General features: G+C 32.4%; 1 protein-coding gene across 4 annotated transcripts in view; it reads right to left on the bottom strand.

The window, feature by feature from the left end:
• The window catches only part of GLS (glutaminase), a 78,893-nt gene that overhangs the window by 19,255 nt on the left and 35,002 nt on the right, over window positions 1-24,636 (bottom strand). Inside the window, exons 1-9 of one of the 4 annotated variants that reach the window (XM_045086515.1) lie at window positions 22,831-24,098; window positions 22,258-22,291; window positions 21,437-21,469; window positions 21,287-21,345; window positions 18,094-18,160; window positions 17,510-17,560; window positions 14,922-15,098; window positions 12,903-13,034; window positions 9,627-9,719 (exon numbers count right to left, since the gene is read on the bottom strand). In XM_045086515.1, coding sequence (XP_044942450.1) covers window positions 9,627-9,719; window positions 12,903-13,034; window positions 14,922-15,098; window positions 17,510-17,560; window positions 18,094-18,160; window positions 21,287-21,342 — 576 coding nt within the window. In that variant the 5' untranslated portion in view covers window positions 21,343-21,345; window positions 21,437-21,469; window positions 22,258-22,291; window positions 22,831-24,098. Of the gene's footprint in view, window positions 1-5,637; window positions 8,648-9,626; window positions 9,720-12,902; window positions 13,035-14,921; window positions 15,099-17,509; window positions 17,561-18,093; window positions 18,161-21,286; window positions 21,346-21,436; window positions 21,470-22,257; window positions 22,292-22,830; window positions 24,099-24,636 lie in introns of those variants that run through there. The other 3 variants (XM_045086513.1, XM_045086514.1, XM_045086512.1) reach the window with 3 other exon arrangements.

Here is a 24,636-nt window from a genome sequence, read left to right as displayed (position 1 = left end):
TTTTGCAAAGCAAAACTACAAAACTCCATATGCAAACATAGCAACAGACCTCTATCCAGTCCCCAAACATGAGGTAAATGCACTAATACATGAGACCATTACATGACCAAGCCCAACATGTAAGGGATACCAAATAAACAGCAGTGCTGGTTCTGTGGCAGACATATATGGTGGATGTAAAATAAAAGTGCACAACAAAGACAAAATAAAAATTAAAGCTTCTCGAGTTTTTATTACTTTGCTAAAAACATAGCAAATTAGTGTTCTTATTCCTTTGTTTCTCCTTCAGGTAAAAAAAAGTAATAGGTACTCTTAAGTTTTGTTGTAATACCATCTTTTAGTTGAAACACATCACAAACACAAGTAGAAAGTTAAGCTTTACTCCCCCATCTCCTTAAAACCATGCTCTAAAGTTTCTCTTTCAGGTAAAAAGAAGAGACATTAAAGTAGGAATATTTTATTGGTATGATTTAAAAGGGTTAATTGTATTAGTCCCCACAGAATCTTAACAAAATCACTTGTTCTATAATTTCATCAAGAGATATTAATAAGGTTTCATTGTGCAAAAAATGTAACATTCATTTCAATTCAAAGTAGAAACAATATTATTTAGTTCACTTCTTTATTTATGTTGTAAATCTTATGCAGAGACCTGGACTCAGATTTTGTATTCAAAGTTGAAGGTAAAATATTAAATTACCAATAGTAGACTCAATCATAATGGAAAAAAAAAAAAAAGCATGAATTTTAACACTCATGTTTTTAACTTTTTAAAGAAAATAGTTCTAGAATGGCCAATGTCAACAATACCTAAAGGATTTGGAAATGAACATATCATAATATGAAGGCTTGAAAATGAAAACCCATTTTGAGTAACTTTGATATAATTTTTATGTTACCTCATTTTCAGCCAAAAATAAGTTATGACAGGAAAAAGTTTAAAAAGAAAGAATACTTGAAATTAATTTATTTTGAATTTTTCAGTTAGGATCTTTAATTGTGACTGTGAGAAAGAACAAAACAACAAAATATGGATGTAGCCCAATGAATAATTTATACTATGGTTTTATACAACATAATTAATCTCATATAATGGAACTAAATAAACCCTCAAAGGATAATTGTAATTGCCCCTTAGTGATGATTTGTGAAAGGCACATACAAAATAATGAAAAGTAGTAATTAGAAAGAAAAATTTAGCAAGAGGCTAAAGATCATGATTTTAATTTTAATTTTCCAATGGAATGGTCCAAATATAACTAGTATATAGTTATAGTATAACTCATGGGAGTACTTCCGACCACTCTAATTTTAGTAAGCGTAACATGAAAACAAGCAGTTTATATTGCATAAGAGCCAGTCTCCTAGAAGTCTGGGTTCTCATCTATATAAACTTGTGGAGAAAAGAGCCAGCCACTAGGCAAGTTTAAATTTTGAGAAGAAACGCATACTTTTTTTTAAAGAATAACACAATTTTAAGTTGGAACATTTCTAAGTCAACAAAAGCTTTTAAAAAGTAACGCTTTTCAAGAACAGCAATATAAATTTCCTGCATAAAGAAAAAATAAAAATCCCAGAACTATTAAATGGACACTGGAGCTAGGGACAATATATGTGATAGAATTATATACTGACAACTGAGATGCCTTGTTCTGAAGTCACCCAGAGATCCAAATATGTAAAATAAAACAAAGGAAATTAGCTAGATATTTTGCATAGTATATGCTGGGGAAAATTAACTTGCAAAGAAAAAAATATTTCTTCTAGAGAACATTTGTTTAGAACTCCAATAACCTTCTGCTTATTTAACCTTTTTACTTATATATTTAACCTAAACCCAAAGAAACTCATTTTAAAAAGCAAATGGTGCAACATTTATTTTTAGAGTCACATTTTTGCTATACTTCCTTTCTTTCATAAATTCCAGGGTAGTGCTTTATTTTTAGAACTACTATATAATTGTTACATTCACTTCTAACTTTACTAGTCTTTATAAACTGCGGCATAAGACTGTTTACTAGAAAATACAATTAAGTATTATAACTACTTTTTTGATGGGACAGTTTGCCAAATAACTTACAGTCATATTAACTATTGTCAATTATGCTTTTCATTACAAATAACCAATACACAAAAGGCTGTTGTAACAAAACACAAAACAGACCAACTCCATCAAGACAGAGAAAGAAATATTGTACTTATGCTACCTGAGAAAGCAAGGCGTTAAGAAACCTGGAAAAGTGAGAGTTTGCACTGGATAAACTTTAAGATTACTTTCAAGTGAAGTTATGGGATTCTTATCTATTTTATTTTTTTAAAGAGACAGCATGTGCACATACGACTGGGGAAAGAGAGATAATCTTGGGCAGACTCTAGGCCCAGGGCGGAGCCTGACTCAGGGCTCGATCTCACAACCCCAAGATTATGACCAGAGCTGAAATCAACAGTTGCACACTTAACTAAGCCACCCTGATGCCCCTCAATTAAGAAATTCTAATAAATTACAAGATTATGGTAAGAGAAAGAACATCAAAAAATTAGGAAGGTATAAATATGTTTTAAAAATAAAACAAATTCTTCAGCTGCTTACAAAATATGAACTAAAACTATAACTCAGGGCACCAAGTGGAATTGCTGGACAGAGATTTTCATTATATAAACAAAAATTACCAGTCATGTTAATATGGAAGCAAACCTAAAACTTGACCAGTAAGAACTATTCCTTTTAAAAGCTAAGCCTTCCAGATAGATAATTTCAATAATCTAAGGTATTGGCATTGGAAATATTTTATTTAGCAAGGTAAATACTTAATGAAAAAAAATCATTATTTTTAACAATACTATGTCCAGAAAAATCATATCCTCAGATGTCAAAATTTGGTTTAAAAACAGATATACCAAGCTGTTCTTTATCATTGAGATTTAATATTTCTGAGTTAGTAAATGAGATTTAGAGTTGAAAGTTTAATAATGGTGTTATAAGATCAATTGCCAAAATCTGTCATTTCATTACTCTTTCTTCCAAGTTCATCGAAGCATTTGGCACCAAGAATCAAAATTTGTTTTTTTTAACCCCATACGTAACAGTTCTCCATAAAAAGTAATTTATGCAAAAAAATACACAGATACCACAAAGAAAAACAATGCCCTCAAGTGCTAATTTGTGTCATTCATTTTAGTCAAACGTTAATGTAATTGATCAGAAAGCCATTATAAAGCCTAATCAATATAGGCTTTACATATTTGCGTATCTTAAAAATCTCTACAGCTACAACTTCTAAAATTCACTATAGTAGATCTACAATCCACAAAACAAATGGTAAAGTCAGCCTTAAAATTAATGACCTTTCATAATTCAAAATATAAATAAAAAAGAACATTTTAAAACTATAGTATAATAGAATCACTTCATTAGATACAAAGATTTATGACTGGTCTCCTTAACATCTTTTTAAAAAGTAAGTATGTTTTCTATTACTATTTAAGAAATTAAGGACTCTTTAATCAAGTTTCGCCAGCTCTGTTTTATGTTGGATAGATTTTGCTCTAGATGCCTTTATAGTAGTTTTAAAAACTAAACTGAAACAGACTAAGTGTAACTCTAAATTTCCTCAAGTCTGTATGGAATTCACTTTGATAAACAACTTGGGCGGGGGAAGAGAAGAGGAGGAGAAAAGTCCAATGAAGTTCTCTCCCAGTCCAATAAAATTCCTTCCATTTTTATGCAGTGTAAAAAAACAACATTTTAACTATATTACAATTTGAAATAAAAGAAAAGTGGCTGAACTTAATTAACTTGGAATATATTTTCCTGTTTAATTTTGCCTTTGAACTCCATGACAGAAAATGGACTAAGGTAAAGTCTATCCAGAATAAATCTAAGTGAAAATCTGAAGGATGGCCATGACGCCTCCTAACAGCTGTATCTCCAACATCCAGTTTTGGTTTTATTACACAATGTAAATATTACATTTAATATAAAATAGTAAAGGAACTGAGCAAAAATCATGTTACTTTTTGAAAAAACTGTATTCTAGCATTTTCAAGATTGATTAGAAGAAATACCCAAATTTCACAAATGAATAGTAAAGCACATTCTTAAAATAAAAATTGTATACAAATTTTTAGAATAAAACTATTCCATAAGCTATTCAAAATGAGAAATACATTATTTATTTTAAGTTGAATATAATCCTTCCATATATTAAATTTTAGACACTGCCATAAAGTCAACTTTCCACATGAAATTTGATGTTCTTGTTTTCCCTTGTATGGAGTTCCCCAATACTCTTACTCTCTTACTCTGACAGTGCAGGTAGCGAATCGGCACAAAAAAAGAAAGCACAATCTTTAGAGTTAAGTTGAACAAGTAAAATACGTTATGTTTTATAAATCCTGGGGGCGGCAACAATATTAAAGAGTTCTATGATAAAACTTGGGATAGGAATAAAGCAAAGAACCATTTACACATAACATACTATGTGGAAAGGATTGCTGCTGATTTTCAGAACATGGATGGGTGGATGGATAGGAAAATGGATGGACAGATAAAAAGACAGACTTAGATAGATGTACTCACAAACGCATACATATGTAATATGCACAATTTATATATACCTTTTCAGAATATATCAGTGTTTGTTTCCACACGTGTACATGCCTATAAAACTCTACACTGTCAGACAAGACCACCAAGCTCTGAATCACCTCTCCCTTTCTTTTAAACGGATTAAAAACAACAAAAAAATTCCAAGTGTATCTTTAAAAGTAAGCATATCAGAAACATTACATTTTGAATATATCATGACACTTGGAACTCCATATTTACTAGTCCCCAAAAACTTTATAAAAAATCCCACAGATAAATACAAATTCTTATAAACAACGGTATTTCCCTTTCAAATAGCTTTAAAGGTCTACAATATATTTGGGATATCTTCTATGGATACAAATGATAGATCTGATCAAACAAGAATATTTAAAGTACAGTTGACCTTGAACAATGTTGGGGTAGGGGTTAGGGACACTCACCCCTATATAGTTGAAAATCTGCACATAACTTTTGACTCTCCCAAAACTTAACCACTAATAGCCTACACTGACCACAAGCCTTACCAAGAACATAAAGAGGTGATTAAAACAAATTTTGTATGCTACAGTAAGCTCTTACTGTATGTTACAGTAAGAGAAAAATGTTAAGAAAATCATCAGGAAGATAAAACACATTACAGTACTGTACTATAAATTAAATTATACAAGTAGATCCATGCAGTTCAAACTTGTGTTGAGAGTCAACGGTACAATGCACGGAGCCTCAAAATTTGGACTGCGCTGTGTAAACATACAGAAGGAAGTAAGCTCCTTCTGGAAACTAAATTCCTTAAAACGTAGGTAAGGTGAATTTCTGTATTATAGGTATTTCACATGATATAAACTCTGCTGTGAATGACAACTCTAAAGCAGTATTATGATACTCTTCATTTGGTTTAGCAATATGTTTTTCTTCCACTAGACAACAGATAAAACAACACTGACAAGTGAGTAACATCAGTGATACTCTTCCTCAGAAAGCATAAACAGCATACAGGGTAGACTTTTTTTTTAAGTTGTCAAATGGAAAAACAACCAAAAAAAAAATTGGGAGAAAAGTCTTTATTCAAATACTTCTAGTACAACCAATAGGAAAACGTCCTCTCCATCAAAAAACCCCACCAACTCTATACTTTGCTTAAGAACAAAAAAATTAAACAAAGCCCTTTTGAGTATTTCCAGTATCTCTTCACAACAGGCTCAGAATTAAAAATATAAAACATTTTTAATAGTATCATCATAAAAGAAATTTTCTAAGTTAAAATTCCAACTACTTGTACTTAAAATGCTAGGGTTGCTTTCATTAAAAAAAAAAAAAACCAATAAAATCAGCTTAAAATAAATTTATTGTACAATACAAAAAGTAGGCATACTGGAAAATAAAAGGTACAATATTAAATATACAAAGCAAATGAAAGAAAGCTAAATAACACAAATGTTTTAATCCAAACACTAGGATAAAATGCACAACATTTATGCTAAAATAAAGTATTTCAAGAAGGCTATGCATTTCAAACGAAATGTTAATAATGAAAAAAAAAAAAAAAAGAAAAACAAATGTGCTAACTTCTAAATGCTTGAATATCAAGAATCTGTAATGGCATAAAACATTAAATCCACAATACTAGGTACTTTTCAAGAACTTTATTTGAAAAGGCATTAAAAATACTGATGGGATTGATTTAAAGAATGTCCTTAAATCTGGCAAAGATTTTCCTTCTTCTTTTTTTTTTTTCTTAAAGTTTGGGAGTCTATTCACAGTATCTTCCGTCTTCTTCCATTTGGATAACTTCCTACAAAAATTTCTGGATACTCACCCTCACAAGATTCTTTAAACACTTAGCTTAGATAACATTACTTCACTGGTAAGTGTGCATTTACTCCTTACCGATGTGAGTGCCACACATTAACAACATAATTTTGAAATCTATACATATGGGCACAATAGGAAACAATAAATTTTCATTTTATAAAGTAAAACCAATCTCCAAATGAAACAGTAAAATGTAACAATTTAGAGCATAGGGGAAAAAATAAAGCTTTTCCCCCCAATCTATCAATTAAGTCATTCCCCAACTGCAAATGGCTTTGGTGGAACTCATAGTACAAATGATACTGTTTAAAGGTGTTGCAGAGGTGAGGGCTTCAAATAAAAACCCTCTCCTTTGGAAATGGCCAAATGGGAAGCATCCAATAGAGATATGCATATGTAATTCAGAGAAATATTCAAGTAACCATAAAACCCTTGATAAAATCCTCTAAAAATTAACATATAATAATTTAAAGGTAGCTCAAAAAGCTTTTGACCAACACCTTTGGAAGGGAACTTCTTTTTCTATTATCACAGTTCCCAAGTTCCAGACATCATATCATCAAAATTTTTGTATTTAAACCAGTATCTAAATTACTCAGTGAAACCTGTTTTATTACACTATTATTTACTTTCATAGGCGTTATATCTACCGTATATATGCCATGACACTAAAAACAAACAAACAAACAAAAAAACAAAATCAACTATCAAGTTCTCCTCCTAGACCTGAGAACCCATCACTGCCCCTCCAAAATCTACAAGTTTAAGAATGAATAAAATAAAAACAAAAAACACCTTGCAGGTATGGGATACTATGGAGAAAACTGAAGAGATATTTGGAAGAAGGAAGAAGTGTGAATAGGTCCTAAAGAATTTTACAATCACTTTGCCAAGACAGACTTTAAACATTGTAAATTACCCAAAATAGTCCTTCTCTTAAAATTTTTGATTCTCAATATTGCATTTTTATAACCAAACAAAAGGATTCAGATCCAACATTTTAGTAGTATGCTTACTACCATCAGACTGAATTCATTTCCTAAGTACTCTAGAAGAGTTCAAATAAAACAAACTTTATGAGATGTCGTCATAATTTATCATATAAGATCCATTAGCATTTGTGAAATTATTAGGATAATAAAAATATTAAAAGCTAAAACCCAAGACTTCACCATTCATACTTAAATATAACATAGAAAAAGTAACGTGGGTAATACAAAAATAAAACTGTTTAGGTAAACATCTCACTTGAGGACACTCACTGTTGCTCCTTCTGAGTAACCATTATAGCTTTTTAACAGTGAAATGTCATTATCTTACTTCTGAAATTCTTTGGCTGGAATGTTTTAGTAACATAAGACACTCCTATACATGACAATTTTGACAGAACATAGAGGAATTGCAAAATAAAAAAAGCACAGACATGATCTATATTTTAAAGTATTAGATAAAATTTAAAATGAAGTTTTAAAAATTTAAAGGCAATCTATCACTAAAAATGGCATAAAATGTAAACTTAGGCTAATTTTATAATCTATTGCTATATTAAATAATTTGGGATTCATTAATTTTGCTTTTTTAGTTTTGTATTTAGCATAGAAATAGCTTTCTACTGCCCCTATAGACATCACATAAATTTTAAAACTGGGAAAGAAAAAACAAAATGTAACTAAATTTATGAGTTCAATGTGTGGGTTTCAGAACCAAAAAATTAAATATTTCTTACTATTTTAAAAGGAGGGTTAAGTTAAAATTTTAATTATACCATGAAAAAATGTAAAGGAATTTTTCCTTTTTGCATCTTTAAAAATAAAGCAAATTTGCTTTACTTATTTATAAATACTTTTTTAAAGACCAACAAATCCACTTTTTAATCTCTTATCTTTATACAAAAGATTAAAAGGAAAAAAAGCTTTACGGCTCCAGCACCCAAGGTTGAGAACACAAAAAAACTCAAATAAATATTTATAGTATGCAAAAAAGCTAAAGATGTTTGAGAGGTTAAGTGAAGAACATTCTGGAACTATAACCCACTTCTTTAGCTTTTCTCTCCCAGACTTTCCATTCTATACACTACAGTTGTGGAGATGTCCTCATTTGACTCAGGTGACACTTTTTTCCATACTGTCTCTTTTAAAGCAAGTTCTTGTTGGAGACTTTCATAGTCCAATGGTCCAAAGGAATGCTAGTTGTTCAAGCAACATACATAATTTATTAGTGCACTTGAGTGAAGAAAGGTCCAAGCTATAAAACGGTATTTTTCAATGAATGTTATTAAAATCTGTTAACATTTTCACCCACCACCTTTTGATGTTTTGTTCCATGTTACTCATGTTGATGCTCATGGAAGTTTCTATTCTGTTGGCTTTGCATAATTCTCATATATTATTATAAGTTACTTTGGAACTAACAATATGAAAGTTTTCTTACTATGCATACAAATAATTTCTACTTTTAAGTGCTTCATATCAGCTTCAAGTCTAATTAGTTATTTACATTTCCCAAATGGGATATAAAGGAATTTAATTAAAATTCAAAACAAGTCCTCGTTCTAGTGAGTAACTATGAAGACGAAAAATCTTGTTTCTGAAATTTAAGTTCAGACTCTTAAATATTAGCTCTAAAAAAAGTATGTATATGCAATAATATGAAGCCAAACACACTGATATATCAACAAATATTACTTTAAGAGTGTCAAGAATTCTGTTATCAAACACTTTTTATAGAAAGTATTTCATCTGTAGTGGCCACTAAAACTATGAGGCTTTGAAAGATTTTTCACTAATCCTATAATCCCTTTCCCATTTATAGATCCATCCACATCAAAATAAACTTTAAGAGTATAACTGACAAATATTAAGAGCAAAAAAACCCCAAGGCTTTCTTTTATAGCATTGTAGCACTTTCTAATGTTGTTTTCTTGGAACAGAATTAATTCTTCTTTTTAACAGAATCAATTCTTAAAAATATTTCTTGAAATAGCAGGAAAATGGGTGGTGGGTAAACTCTGATGCTAGGCTAACCAGTTTAAATTTAAATAAAACAGCCACATCTATATATTATCATGTCCAGGGTAAATATGTCAACAATTTGTGTACATTCATTTGTGATTAGCAAATAATGAGGCCACCAGCAATTAAACTAAGTTCTATTCAAACAGGTGAATCTCATTTTCTCTCTTAGAAAAATATTACATAATAATCTAAATAAGAATTTTGCTTACCCTTTGATCACCACCTTCTCTTCGAGGATCAAGTTTTTTTGCAAAGTGTCTCAGATTATCATAGTTATGGAAATTACAGAGAGAAACAAGATCCTGTAAATAAAGAGAACAGGTGTAAGAAACTGGCTATTCATTGGCCATTGCTTTTTCACATTTTAACAAATCACACTAAGATTGTCCAACTTAACTACTATCTCATGGAAAACACCACTGCATGTTATAAAGCAGCCTGATGAATCAAGAAGAGAACTGAAATCAGAATGAGAAGACAGGGACATAAATTTTGAGCACACTGCTTACAAGCATGACCCTAGGACTCAACCATCAAATTGTTTAACTTTCATTTCCTATAAAATGGGCCATATGAAAGAACTATTCTATCAAATAACCGTAAAGCACCACAAAAATATTAATCAATATTCTGGTTATAATCTATAAGCAATCCAACATCATCCTCTAGCTTTTGTAAATTATAAGAAACTGAAAAATAAATCAGAATTTTAATTGAGAAAGTTTGCAGAAAAATTATGGTACACAATATAGAGTCTATGAAGCAGTAAATGTACATAAAACCAGAAGCTGAAATATTAGCAAATTTGGATAACATAAAATACTGTGCTAATCAACAGTAATAACAATTTTATTTTGCAGGGCTAATGTCCTCAAAAAACAGACTTTTCAAGGTAGTTTATGGATAAAGATATTCAAATATGAAGATTAATGATGATATAATAAACTATAATATTTCTTAATTGGCTTTAAATTTAAACCTTTCCAAGTTTAATAATTTTAGTTGAGCTTTTGGAAACTGAAAACTATTTAAAACCATGACAATTAAAACATCAACTTCAAACATAATTTTCTGTGGGAATGAATATAAGGGAACTGTCTGAAGGAAGCAATTTGAAGTTCCTCTATGAGTACTTCCACAGCTATCCCAGTAACTGGCAGATACGCAGGCAGAATGGCAACAAGCAAAAAAACTACCGAAATGACTTAAAAAAAAAAAAAAGAATCACTGGATGGTTCCACTTATATGATCATTATCATACAATATCCACTCATGATAAAAACCTTCAACAAAGTAGGTTTAGAGGGAATATACCTCAACACAATAAAGACCATATATGATGTTACCCACAGCTAACATCATACCTAATAGGGAAAAAAACTTGAAAGCTTTTCCCTTAAGATCAAGAACAAGATGTCTACTCTCACCACTTGTATTCAACACAGTATTGGAAGTCCTAACCAAAGCAATCAGACAATAAAAGAAACAGAAAGCATCCAAACTGATAACAAAGAAGTAAAACTTTCACTATTTGCAGATGAAATGATACTCTAGAAAACCCTAAAGACTCCACCAAAAAACTACTAGAACTGATAAATGAATTCAGTAAAGTCACAGGATACAAAATCAATATACAGAAATCCAATGCTATTGGATTATTAGTTTTACACACTAATAATGAAACCACAGAAAGTAAGAAAGAAATCCCATTTATAATTGCACCAAAAATAATAAAATACCTAGGAATAAACTTAACCAAAGAGGAAAGACCTGTACTCTGAACTCTAAAATGCTAACGAAAATGACACAAAGCAATGGAAAAGACATTCCATGCTCATGGAATGGAAGAACAAATATTGTTAAGATGTCTACACTACTCAAAGCAATCTACAGATTTAATGTAATTCTATCAAAATACCAAAAGCATTTTTCATAGAACTAGAACAAACAAGCCTGAAATTTGCATAAAACCCACAAAAGACTCTACATAGCCAAAGCAATCTTAAAAAAGAACAAAACCAAGGTATCACAATTCCAGACTTCAAGTTATATTACGAAGCCATAATAAAACAGCATGGTGCAGGCACAAAAACAGACACAGATATCAATGAAACAGAACAAAACATCCGGAATTAAACCCATAATTATATGGTCAACTAATCTTTGACAAAGTAGGAAAGAATATGCAATGGTTTAAAAAGACAGACTCTTCAATGAGTGGTGTTAGGGAAACTAGACAACTACATGCAAAATAATGAAAGTGGACCATTTTCTTACACCATACACAAAAATCAACTCAAAATGGATTAAGGAACTACAGCCAACATCTTTCTAGGTATGTCTCCTGAAGCAAAGAAAACAAAAGCAAAAATAAAGTATTGGGACTACATCAAAATAAAGTTTCTGCACAGCAAAGGAAACAATCAACCAAACTAAAAACACCCTAATGAAAGGGAGAAGATACCTCAAAATTACCTATTAAAATAAAGGGTCAGTATCTAAAATATGTAAGGAACTGATACAACTGAACACCCAAAAATCAAATTATCTGATTACCAAATGGACAGAAGACATGAACAGACATTTCTCCAAAGACATGCAGATGGCCAACAGACACATGAAAAGATGCTCAACATCACTCATCGCCAGGGTAATGCAAATCAAAACCACAATGAGGTAGTACTTCACACTTCTCAGAATGGCTAAAATCAGAAACTAAAGAAACAAGTGTTGGTGAGGATGTGGAGAAAAAGGAACCTTTGTGCACTGTTGACTGGCATGTAAACTGGCGCAGCCACTATGGAAAACAGTATGACGTGTCCTTAAAAAGTCTAAAAAAAATGTTAAGAAAGAACTATCCTATATCCAGTAATCATTCTATTTGGCATTTATCCCCAAAATACGAAAACACTAATTTGAAGGGATATATGCACCCCTATGTTTACTGGAGCATTATTTACAATCGCCAAACTATGGAAAGAGCCCAAGTGCCGCTGACGGATACATGGAATAAAGAAGTGATGTGTACATACATACACAATGGAATATTATTCAGCCGTAAAGAAGAATGAAATCTTTCCATTTGGCTATAACATGGATGGATCCAGAGTATAATACTGAGTGAAGTAAGCCAGTCAGAGAAAGAAAAATAGCATATGATTTCACTTGTTTGTAGAATTTAAGAAATAAAACAAATAAAGAGGGGGAAAAAAAAGAGATAAACTAAAAATGGACTCAACTATAGAGAACTGCTGGTTACCAGAGAGGTGGGTAGGGAGATGGGTGAAATAGGTGAAGGGGATTAAGACTGCACTTATCATGATGAACAATGGATCATGTACAGAATTACTGAATCACTATATTATACACCTGAAACTCATATATATCATCATGTATTAACTATATTGCAATCAAAAATTTAAAAAATGGAATCACTGGATGTTCCACTTATATGACCATTATTTTCATTACGAAAATTTGCTTACATGACAGAAATGAATTCCCTTAACACTGTTGCCCATCTTGTCCAGAGGAGGAGACCAGCACATCATGCCCATGACATTGGGCACAACTAAAAGAATGCCCCCAGCAACTCCGGATTTTGCAGGAAGACCAACCTGAAAATAATTTGAAGAGAAAGATATTCATGTTAACATTTTTTAAAAAAGGGAGGGTACGTCCAACAATAAGGGAATCGGCTTAAAAATTTTGGTTTACATACACACAGAATTCTAACATTACAAATGTTGTGGAAAAGTATCTTTCAACATGTATATAAGGAATAAATGAGAAAACACTATTAGAGCTGAAATATATTTGAATATAAAAAAATTTGAAAAGATATACTCTAAGGATTAAAGTCCATTACATCATAAATTGTGGGGCTATGCATGTTTTTATTTTAGTCTCTTGGCCTATTATTTTTTAATTCTATAATAAATATGAATTCAAGTATAAAAAGTTACTTTGAAAAAGATATTCTATGACTAGAGAACAATGAAAAATTATAGCTTCTTAAAAGATTCTCTGTAGGGGTGGCTCAGTCATTAGCATCTGCCTTCCGCTCAGGTCATGACCCCAGGGTCCTAGGATCAAGCCCCACATTGGGCTCTGCTGGAGGGAGCCTACTTCTCCCTCTCCCACTGCTTGTGTTCCCTCTCTACCCCCTGCTTGCATGCCTTCTCTTGCTAGGTCTCTCTGTCAAATAAATAAAATCTTTAAAAATTTTAAAAAACCGAAAAAAAAGAAAGATTCTCTGATATACTGTCAGAGAACTGTCTGAGGAAGACAAGTAAGATGGTAATTTAAACTATTCCTCTTCAAAACTTTTAAGTTTGCATTCTATACTTGACAGTAACTATGATAAAAGACAATATTAATATCATCAGGGCAGTATGCACTAATGGCTTACTAACATTCTGATATTGAGTATCTATTGCTAGAACTAATCTTGCATAAAACCTAAGGAAAAAAAAAAATCACCTGAATGGGATATACCAATTTACCAGGAATGCAAGATACAAAGAACAATGGTATGGATAAAATAAACAAAATCTAGACTGTGAGGAACTGTACAGGATAAGTGACCCAGTTTTTTCAACTAAAAACAAGAAAAAAGAAAGGCCAAGGGGGAGAACACAGATTTTAGAAATAACAATAAAGGGAGATACAACCAATCACAGTGTATGCCCCTTATTTGCAACCCAAGTCAAACTAGAAAATAATTTATAAGACAATCCAGATCAGGTGAACATTAAATATTTTGATGCTATTAAAAGACTAAGTTGTTTTTATCTTTTTATGATGTAATAATGCTGCTATGGTTTTTTTAAAAACGTCCTTATCATTTAGAATTACATATTAAACTACAGCAAGAGTATGAAATAAAGATAAACAATATTGGTCATGCATTGATAATTACTGAAGTTGAGTAGTACATAACACATTAAATGCATTTCTCCATTTTTCTGTTTAAAAAATTTCAAGTGAAATTTTTTTAGGGCATTATGTCTTCACATAAGCATGAGTAAGAAAGTCTATAGATTTCACAAGTGTACACAAATGTCACAAGGGCACAACAGAGCTTTATGCAGTATATTTTTGTTAAATATACTTCAAGTGCTTTAAAATATCTACGACAATAACCAAAGATGTTAAACATCACAATTATGTGCACCTTCTGAACATAAGGAGTTCTTGAGTGTATGTAATCACCATAATGCTAAATATTAAGAAAAAGCAAAGAAAGTCTATACTAACCGTGCACATTGGAATGCCTTAAAAGTAGAAGTCATGCGGTTCTATAAATTAAACTTCAAGTACTCAAGAATATCTGGTAGACTGCTTAACTCTTTTCCTTACCAAGTCTGTAACAAATTAACCTTGAAAACAAGTCTCTCTTGTTTTTTGTTCAGCTTTAGAACCAAAGTTCAAACTGTATTTTTAAAAGAACTAGTCCAGACTAGTTTCTTGCAGTAGAAAACTGAGATCAAACAATTACTTACATGGAAAGCAAACTGCCCTGAGAAATCATACATGCCACAGGAGTGCATCAAACTCAGCGTATTCCGAACTGCTTCAGGGCTCAGTACTCTCTCCCCAGTAATCGGACAGAAACCTCCGTTAGCGAGCGTCGCAGCCATCACACTGGCTGATTCACAAGTTACTTCAATGGAGCATAACTAAAAGGAAGAAAAAACTGTCTGAAAATCTAAATTCACACTATTTTTTGTACTGCAGTTGACTTCTAAGGTAATCTGTTTCATCTGGTATTTTATACAGATCTGAAATCTTTCTTCTAAGGGAATTATTTTGATATAACTTAATATCATTCCAAAGATTTTAATTTGAACAAAGTTCAAGCCCCTTTAAGGTTTATCCCAATTTGCCCAGTTACATAGTCTTCTAACAGCAAAACTAGGATAGGAAGAGCCAGACCCTAAGCACTAACATTTGTAACTGCCCAAATGATATTAAAAGTTGTTTAAATATTAATACTTTCTAACAATTGTTTTTAAATCAAAAGAAAAAGGAGCCATGATATATTTTTAAGATAAAGCAACATACACGAGTAGTATGATAGACAGCACCTACATGAGAAATTACCACTCAAGGAAAAAATGCTAAAATGCCTGACATTTCACTATGGCAAAGTTCAGCATCCCTTTGTAGCTATATGTAAAAAATTAAGGGAAGAAAACTCTAAGATGGCTCTAGCCTGGATATTCTGTGTGCCTAAATCAAAACGCTACCTTTTAAGTCACTTATCAATATTCAAATATTTCTTTGATACTGATTATGGGTGCTGGATAAATTATAATCAATAAAAAAAGGCAAAGTCTAGGTGCAGTATAGTTTAGAATTTTCACATTTAAATACAGTCAAAATAATGGAAACAGTTTATCATAGCAAACCCAAATTTACCCGTAAAATGTAAACAATAAAAATATGCTCCATTTTATTTTTCCTTTATAGTAACCAAAACTGTGGGTGAAGGGGAGCAAGCAGAAGAGAAGATAGGAAGAGGGAACAGGAGGAAAAGACTAGGTTCTCAAAGTGTAAGCTTTCCTTATCCATAGTTCAAGATTCTACAAGAGGCACAGAGGGGTTTGGGAGAGCAAGAGGAAAACTAGCTACAGTGCATTAGGAAACTGACGGGGAGCCACTTTTTGCCTGACTTTTACTTTTATTTGTATTAAAATCTCTTCCCTATTTCTTCAAAACTAGAAAACCTAATTACTATACGACCCAGACAGCAAAGACTTAGAGCAGATTTAATCATGAAACTTTCTAAAATAAGTAAGATTTAAATTCCAATGATCATTTCCCAATTTATACTTGGTATTAATTGGAATTTTGTTTGTCACAAAATGATACACTACTAATTTTACAAATCCCAATCTGAAAGTGCTTTCCTGATACCCTGATGGATGTTCAATTACATGTAGCCCTTCTCCAAAAAAGTAAGGCTTCTATGGTCTTCTCTTAATTTTTGCCCAGAAGTACAGACATTTCACAGTAGATTAGTAGCACCTAGGCTGTAATAGCCAAAGTAAAGTATGTATATCAAAGGAAAAGAAGCATTAATGTATGGAAGAAATTCATACGGGCTAGGGCAAAAAATAGGGCTACTGGGTATAAGTAAATATGATACTATATATAATACCTTTTGGATTCAAAGGAATTTCACACATATCATCTCATATTATCTTCAATGTAATGCAGAAAGTTAGGGTAAACATGTGCTATACATAATAAAACAAGGTCTAAGTAACTGAAATTAGGTCACATGTTTAAAAAGTGGCCAGATTAGACCTTGATTTTATATTGATAGTCTGGATTCTCGATTCACAACTCTTTACATTATAGCAGGTGACAAACTGCCATCAAAATCTACTTCATTATCAATCTTCCTTATATATTCTTGAAGATGACCACTAATTCTAAATTCAAGCACATCTTGTACAGACAGATAAATGTAAGGTTAACTAGAAATCAATGGAAAGTAATTTGTTACTATGTAGCTTGATATGATAACCCATCGGAGGCTCCAATGTTACTGTATCTGTAGGAATGAAATGAACTGAAAACACAGGGAGAAAAGAGAGCTGTCCTGGAAGGTTATTTAAAACCAAGTTCTATAACCACAGATTATATGTGTGGCCCACCTCTCTCACGAATGCGGAGAGCTACTTTAACTAAGAAAAAAACCCATCATATGACACTGCAAAAATGAATTAAACCAACCAAGAAACTGCCTCTTCAAGATGCTGAATATAAACCCTCTGATAAACAAATAAATTCTCCAAAATTGAAAAGCTAAGAAGTCAGCTTAGTTTAAATAAGGACAAGTGAATTTCTAGAGTTATACATCATTTTTGACACTTCTTAAATATAGTGTTTTTACAGAAAAAAACTCCCTCTTACATTCTGAGGCATGATATTTTAGGAGAAAAAGACATGAAATTATCTTTTACGAAGGCTTTTTTGGGAAGGTCAATGGTAAATGTATTCTATCTTAACCTGAAGCCATGATTCTGCAAAGTGTGATACACCTATTTATATACACAATTCATACAGTAAAGTATATTACCTGGAAATAGAAGTCTAATATACCAACCATGTCTGTGCCTTCTGGAAAACACTGAAAAAACAGAAGGGCAATTAAAGACAAGAATATATGCACATAACTAAAAGACACATAAAGATTAAATTTAAAATGTACACAAATGTTTCACCTTGAGAAAACAGCACATAATTTATAAACAGTATAAATATGAAATAATGAAGAACAATAAAATAAAACTACATCATATACAGATTTCTAAATACTATAAACTGATTCATAATTCATAAACTAAGTTACTGGACCACTCTTAAAATTTAAGAATCAAATTTAATCAACAATAGTCTGGCATTACACTTTGGAAAAATAGGCTAATCCTCAAGCAAAAGTTGCATTAAGAAAACTAGTCAAATACTTGAATACTGCCGATTTTAAAACAATTTAATATTATTACCATTTTGACACCATTAACCTCAAGAGTGTTTTGTAAAAATTTCTGCACTTAAATAGCAATAGGTAGTTGCTTATAAGTTGTTGCTGAGTTCTTAGCATACATCCCAATGTATTTTACTAAATAAAATAATTTGGAATAGAAACAAAAATTCAAAAACCTTTTTTTCTTTTAGGTAATATCCTATTGCAAAGTTTCGATCTCCACTTTCTCTTTCAGACTGAAACCTAGGAAGAAAAGAAAATTACTCTATTTAGAAAATTTCTCTACTTATTTCGTATAAGAGTATGATTGTTCTGTAGTTTAATTTATATAGCAAGAGTAAAGACTGCTAGGTTCCAGTCCCAGTTCTGTCAAATAGGCTAGCTATGTGTCTTGAGGAAGTCATTTAAGCGACAATTCTTGTAGCCTTAACTTCCTCAGCTGTAAAAGGACTGAAGTGAGGTACGCCCTTTCTAATCTCCATATTTTGTGAATAAAGAAGCTAATTTTAAAATTATCAAATATTCCACCATTAAAAAATATACTAAAAAGTTGCAGAATCTTCTGGATCCTCAAAAAGTATAATAATCAATTCCAACTGAGGGAATGAATGGACATTTCACTGAGAGAGGGACAAATGAAATGGGCCTTTCAGCATTTGTTGGATTAACAGATTTCAGGGGGAAGCCTAGGCAGTGGCAAATTCCATGTAGCACAAAGGTAAAACGTTTAAAAGACAGAATTTCACTGAAGAATGGCACATATTCTGATGTATCTGGGAAATAGGGTTCATGGAAAAGAGTGGAGAAACATCGAACTAACAAAGGAGACTAGAACCACATTATCAAGACCGATAAATGCTTAAAATGGCTCCTGTCAACAAAAAGAAAGCTTAAAGGCTTCCAATCAAATTACCTAGGAAGATCTACACTTTGGAAGGGTAACTCTAACATCAGTTTGGGAAAAGGGAAAAAAAGAGGACTGACGTTATTAGGAGACTGGAGTGTTAAGAGCCACTGAAAGCCTGAACTTAGGTAGTGGTGATAGGAATGGAAGGAGAGGAGCGATCAAACATGAGAGCAGTTCAGCAAATCTTCCAACCTGATGGGAAAGAGGAGAAACAGGGGGAATGAAGTCTGGTACAGAAGTCTAGATTTCTAATGCAGTCTACTGAAAGGATCATGATATCAACTGATGGGAGAAAAGAGCAGTTTGAGAAGAAAAAGAATGAGTTTTAATTTTAGACAGATTTAATTTGCAGTACATTTGAGAAATCAACCTCCAAGTTTCCAGAAGGCTGCTGACAAGAGGAAACATGGGTGACACACTTTGTATTATCAATCATGGAGGTGGGGGTGGCAGTCCCCTCTAACTACACGTTTTAATGTTTCTGTGGTCAGAAAAACAATGCTGAATGTGGAAAAGCTCTGGAAAATAAACTTGTCAACCTGCCATGCCTTTAAAAAAAATCAGCACAGTGCAGTAACTACTCAGCAATGACTACTCTGCCCAGCACTGGCTCTGTTCAACAAACACTAAATCAAGTGCCTATTATCTGCCAGGTAACAGGAATACAAAAGTGAACCGGAAGATATTCTATCCAGGTCTAACGGAGATCAGAATCTAACAGCAGTGATGGGACAGAGAGACAAAGAGTAAGCTCAATTAATTATGGTAATATGAGACCACAGGAGAGAGCTGAGATGCGATTCACGAAAAACTTCTGGGAAAAGATATTTAAGCAGATGAATAAAAGTTGGTACAGCAGAAAATTTTTGCCTCCTGAAACATGTAGTACAAAGTATCACCTAGTTAGCAGTCATGACAAAACTGTGTCAGCTTTATCTAACCACAGGAAACAACAGACCTATTCAAAATGGAAAATATCCACTATAGCCCATGGGCCAGATGTAGCCTGCTGCCTATTTTCATAAATAAAGTTTCTTGGAACACCACCTCATATTGTCTATAGCTACTTTCTTACCAAAACAGTAGAAATGAGTAGTTGAAACAGAGTCTCTATGGCCCATAAGTCTGAAATATTTACTATCTGGTCCTTCACAGAGAAAGTTAGTTAATTCCTACTTGGTAAAAAAAGTGATTGGCACTCCTCAAAGAAAACCATTTAATAAAATTTCATGAAGCAAGGGTTTAGGGCAGGGGGATCTCTTCCATTTCAATAAAGCAAAAGAGACAAAAATGCCTTGCATGAACCTTAATTAATTCCTGGGGAAAAAAGGCTATAACAGGCATTTAGGGGACAGTTGGGGACATTTACATATTGAAGATATTTTTAAATTAATGTTAGTGACCTTAAATTTGTTGATGGTGTTGTGATTATGTAGGAGACTGTCCTTATTCTTAGAATACGCACGTTGAGTTATTTAAGGGTGAAATGTTGTTCTATTAGTTCAGGAAAATAATCCCATCATAATCATGTATATTTACATACATGTACACATAGAGAGAGATACACATCTTTTTAAATACTATTTAAAGAAAGAGGTTGAGGAAAAGCAAACGAGACAAAATATTAATCAGAAAATATCCAGATATTCATTGTTTATTCTTTCAATTTTTCTGTAGACTGGCCAATTTCAAAATTTAAAACTTGGGGTCAAAGTCAAGTTAGCCAGGCAGAGAAACTGAGAGAGGTAAGACCGGGGCACCTGGGTGGCTCACAGTTAAGTGTCCAACTCTTGCTTTCTGCTCAGTCATAACCTCAGGGCCATGGGAACTGACCCCAAGATGGGTCCCTCGTTCAGCCCGGAGTCGGTTTGTCCCTCTCCCTCTGCTCCCCCGCCCCCACCCCGGCTCACACATGCTCTCTTGCTCTCAAAATGAGTAAATAAATAAATTCTTTAAAAAGAGAGAGAGACATAAAACATGTATCACAGGCAAAAAAAAAAAGTAACTATCAGCAATTTTTTAAAAAGATTTTATTTGTCAGAGAGAGAGAGAACACACAAGCAGGAGGAGTGGCAGGCAGAGAGAGAAGCAGGCTCCCTGCTGAGCAAGGACCAGAGTGTGGGACTCGATCCCAGGACCCTGCAATCTTGACCTGAGCCGAAGGAGCCACCCAGGTATCCCTAATTACCAGTAATTTAAGGTACAGTTGGGTTCCCTTCTAACTCTATAATTACCCACAAGAAGTTTATCAAAACTGTTGAAAGCATTTATTTACTCCCTGAAGTAAACCCTAGGACCAACTCGAAGTATACTGTGTATTACAACAGGGAGAGGGGTGGGAAAAGGAGGGAGAGAAGTGGGACAAGACAGCATTTAAAATAGAATTCTATAATCTAGTTACGTTTGTTAATTTAAAGAGGCCTGGCCTATTATAAAAAACTTAAACCACAAATCAGACTCACGTTGCATTACTGAATCCAACATATTCATTGCCAGCCATCTTATTCAAAAACTGCATCACCTATAAACCGAAATTAGAAAGTGCTAGTCAAAAAACAAATACATAAGGAATATAAATATAGCACAAAAACTGAATTCCATATTGCACTTACATAGTCAAATTTTTCAGCATTATTCACTCCTTGCTGCAAAGAAATGAGACATAAATGTTAATATCGGCATCACCCCACAGTTAAGTTTTAAGTGAATATAGTACCAAAATTTCAAACTGCTATCATTATGATTAATATACTGTGCATTAGTACTTTTAACACTAGGAAATACTCTAAAATAATTTAATATTTACATAAACTTTCTACATATTCTTTTATTAACACCAATATGTTGAGAATGGATCTGAATTACGAAGGGAATGCTTTATTTTAAGTATATCTTTACCCAACCAAAAGTTACAGAATTTTAGTTACCCCAAGTTCCCTTAACTTTCAGGACAACACACAATATTCTAGAATGTATGTTATTTAATTTCATATTTTAAAAAAACTTAAAATAAAGTTTCACCCTTAGAAAAGAATTGAGTATTTATAAATTATGGTTTTCAATTTAGAACGATCTACTTATATTTTTAAAATAATCTTAAACCAGTATTAGAGTTAGAAAAATGAGTTATGTTGCAAAACTAACTAAACTTTTATAATCCTAGTATATGCAAACATTCTGAATACATTCTGCTAGTGTAAAGAAAGCACTACCTTTCACATCTCAAATGTTTTAACAATACTTGAACTAAGAAAACATATTCCATAGTCTCTAAGAAAATTAGCTACATTTGAATTTAGCATTATGCCAATTCAGAGCATGGAAGATGTATTGTTTCGTCACTGCTATTTCTGGTATGTCAGCTACTGCAATGTCAATTGGAAAAACCTATGTAACGTAGATCAGTTCAAGTAGCCAAATGGTTTCATTTTACCTCGGCGAAGTTTACAAAGCAGTAAGATGTAGATCTGAAATCAAACGTATTAATTGGTGATGTGCACCCAAAAGAAACAATACATCTCTAATTTTCAAAACAGGTTTAAAATAATTTAACAACTAAAAATTTTTAAACAAATTTTTTAACTTTACCCTCAAAAATTCTAAAACATTACACTTTCAAATTTTATCATGAGGGGGAAAATCTGTACCACAGAATTATTTAACTGAATATAGCCAGGTTCATTCTCCACTTTACAAGTGGACTAGGATGTGGCTGATAATCCATGAAACCTTACAAATCAACTTATTTAAGAAAGGATGTCAATCACATATACAATCAGTAGCTGAAAAGAACACACTATATTTCATCAAAATTAGGCATTAGCAAAGCTTAAACAAGGTAAGGATAATTTAGCTACAGCCATATTGTAATCACTATCTATGTATTTTCTCTAAAGTGCCTTTTGACATATTTTAAGTTTTCTTTCCTTATAATACACCAGAATTCAAAATGTAGAAATGTAAGTCCAAAGGTGTTCAATGAAAAATAATTAAAAGAAGAAATTACCAACTTCATTGAACTGTTGCAGTTGTCAAAATATTCCATAGATCCTAATGCTGTAAAATATGTAACAACATTTAAACCACAAAAACCTTTTTAACCTTTGAGAAAGCACAAAAAAACCAAAAAAACAAAACAAAAAAAAAAAACAAACACAACTCTTTTGGAAAATGATGTCAGCATTTGCATTGGGATGTTACATGGGTAATTACCATTATACAATTAATCAATGTAAAATAGACAGGTTATACTGAACTTTCATTCTCTGACCTAAACTGTCCCTACAAAACAAATACAAATTTGCTTTATTTAGCTGTCATGTTTAATAAAAAGAACAGAAAAAAAAACCTTTCAACTCTAGACTATGGTCACATGCTTGGTGTACTTTGCAGCTTACTAAATTAAAGCACAACCGAGTTTTGCTTCTATGCTGTTTTTAAAAAACAAGTGGTATTTACGAACGTCAATCGTTATATAACATTTTGGATAAGCTATTTGAAATGTCCTAGGCAGATTATATAAATAAGTAAAATAAAGTATCTCACTGATTTTTGTTGACCCAAGAAAGTCTCTCCCCAAAACTTCCCCCATTTAAATGTAAAAGCACTTGATTAATGTTTGTTCTTACTATCTACCCTGAAAACAGTATTTAATTTAAGTCAATAAAATATATTTGCCCCTGTATCTCTCAGGAGGATTCGGTGTATCTCAGAGATATATTTCATTACAAAATGTTAATTTCTAAAAACAAACAAACAAAAAAACTGTATAAAGTTTATTTGCAAAGATGTGAAAGAAAAAGCACACATAAAAAATAAACTAGAGTAAAACCCCAAAAGCAAAACTGTAAACTGTAAAAACAAAATCCATCATCATTATCTAGTAGTGGGGTACAGAGGGTAGGAATAAGAGATGTTATGAAAATTAGAAGCCAGGAATGGGTACCTGGGGGCTGGTTATATTATCATGTTTATTTTGTATATGTTTGAAATTTTTCACAAAAATTTGAAGAAAAAAATGCTTATTTGTTAATAATGTCCCATCTTAATTTACAGCTGTTACTTTCTACAGCTAAAATTAAGAAATTAAATATTCCTATTTAAAATTTTCCAGATGTATGAGTTGAGAAATCTTGCTGACAACAGAGGAGTAGATTGAAATAGGGAAGGTTTTGTTATAGCAATACCACTAGGCTCTTTACATATAAAAATCAACCCATGGGGCGCCTGGGTGGCTCAGTGGGTTAAGCCGCTGCCTTAGGCTCAGGTCATGATCTCAGGGTCCTGGGATCGAGTCCCGCATCAGGCTCTCTGCTTGGCAGGGAGCCTGCTTCCCTCTCTCTATTTCTCTCTGCCTGCCTCTCCATCAACTTGTGATCTCTCTCTGTCAAATAAATAAATAAAATCTTAAAAAAAAAAAAGTCAACCCATCCTTTAAACTTATACTTCATGCTCTCACTAACAACTTGATCAGATCCTCTGTCCATTTTGTTGAAACCAAAGACCTAGGAACAACCTCATATACAAAGGGTTGTTCCACTCTTTGCAATGATTCATATCCTCAATACCGCTGACTCTAATATTTCAAAATGTTCTTTTTTGTTGGTGCCCAAGAGGTTTTTACAACCTAAAGCAGTGCACTATAGTAAAATTTGGGATGCATGAGAAGTATGCCTTCTTATGAAAACTGGAAGGAAATATCTGGACCAAAGGCAGACTAATTTTAAGAAAGACACATATGAAAACTGAAATTTGGAAACTGATAGTCTTAAAACTATTAATGCCCCTTTATCTCTTGAAAAAAAAATTCCCA

Source organism: Mustela putorius, unplaced genomic scaffold, assembly GCF_011764305.1.
Source record: "Mustela putorius furo isolate JIRA1106 unplaced genomic scaffold, ASM1176430v1.1 tig00000992_pilon_pilon_pilon, whole genome shotgun sequence".
NCBI classification, from domain to species: Eukaryota; Metazoa; Chordata; class Mammalia; order Carnivora; family Mustelidae; genus Mustela; species Mustela putorius.
Note: the sequence above shows the minus strand (reverse complement) of the source record. Positions and strands in the feature narration are given on the sequence as shown.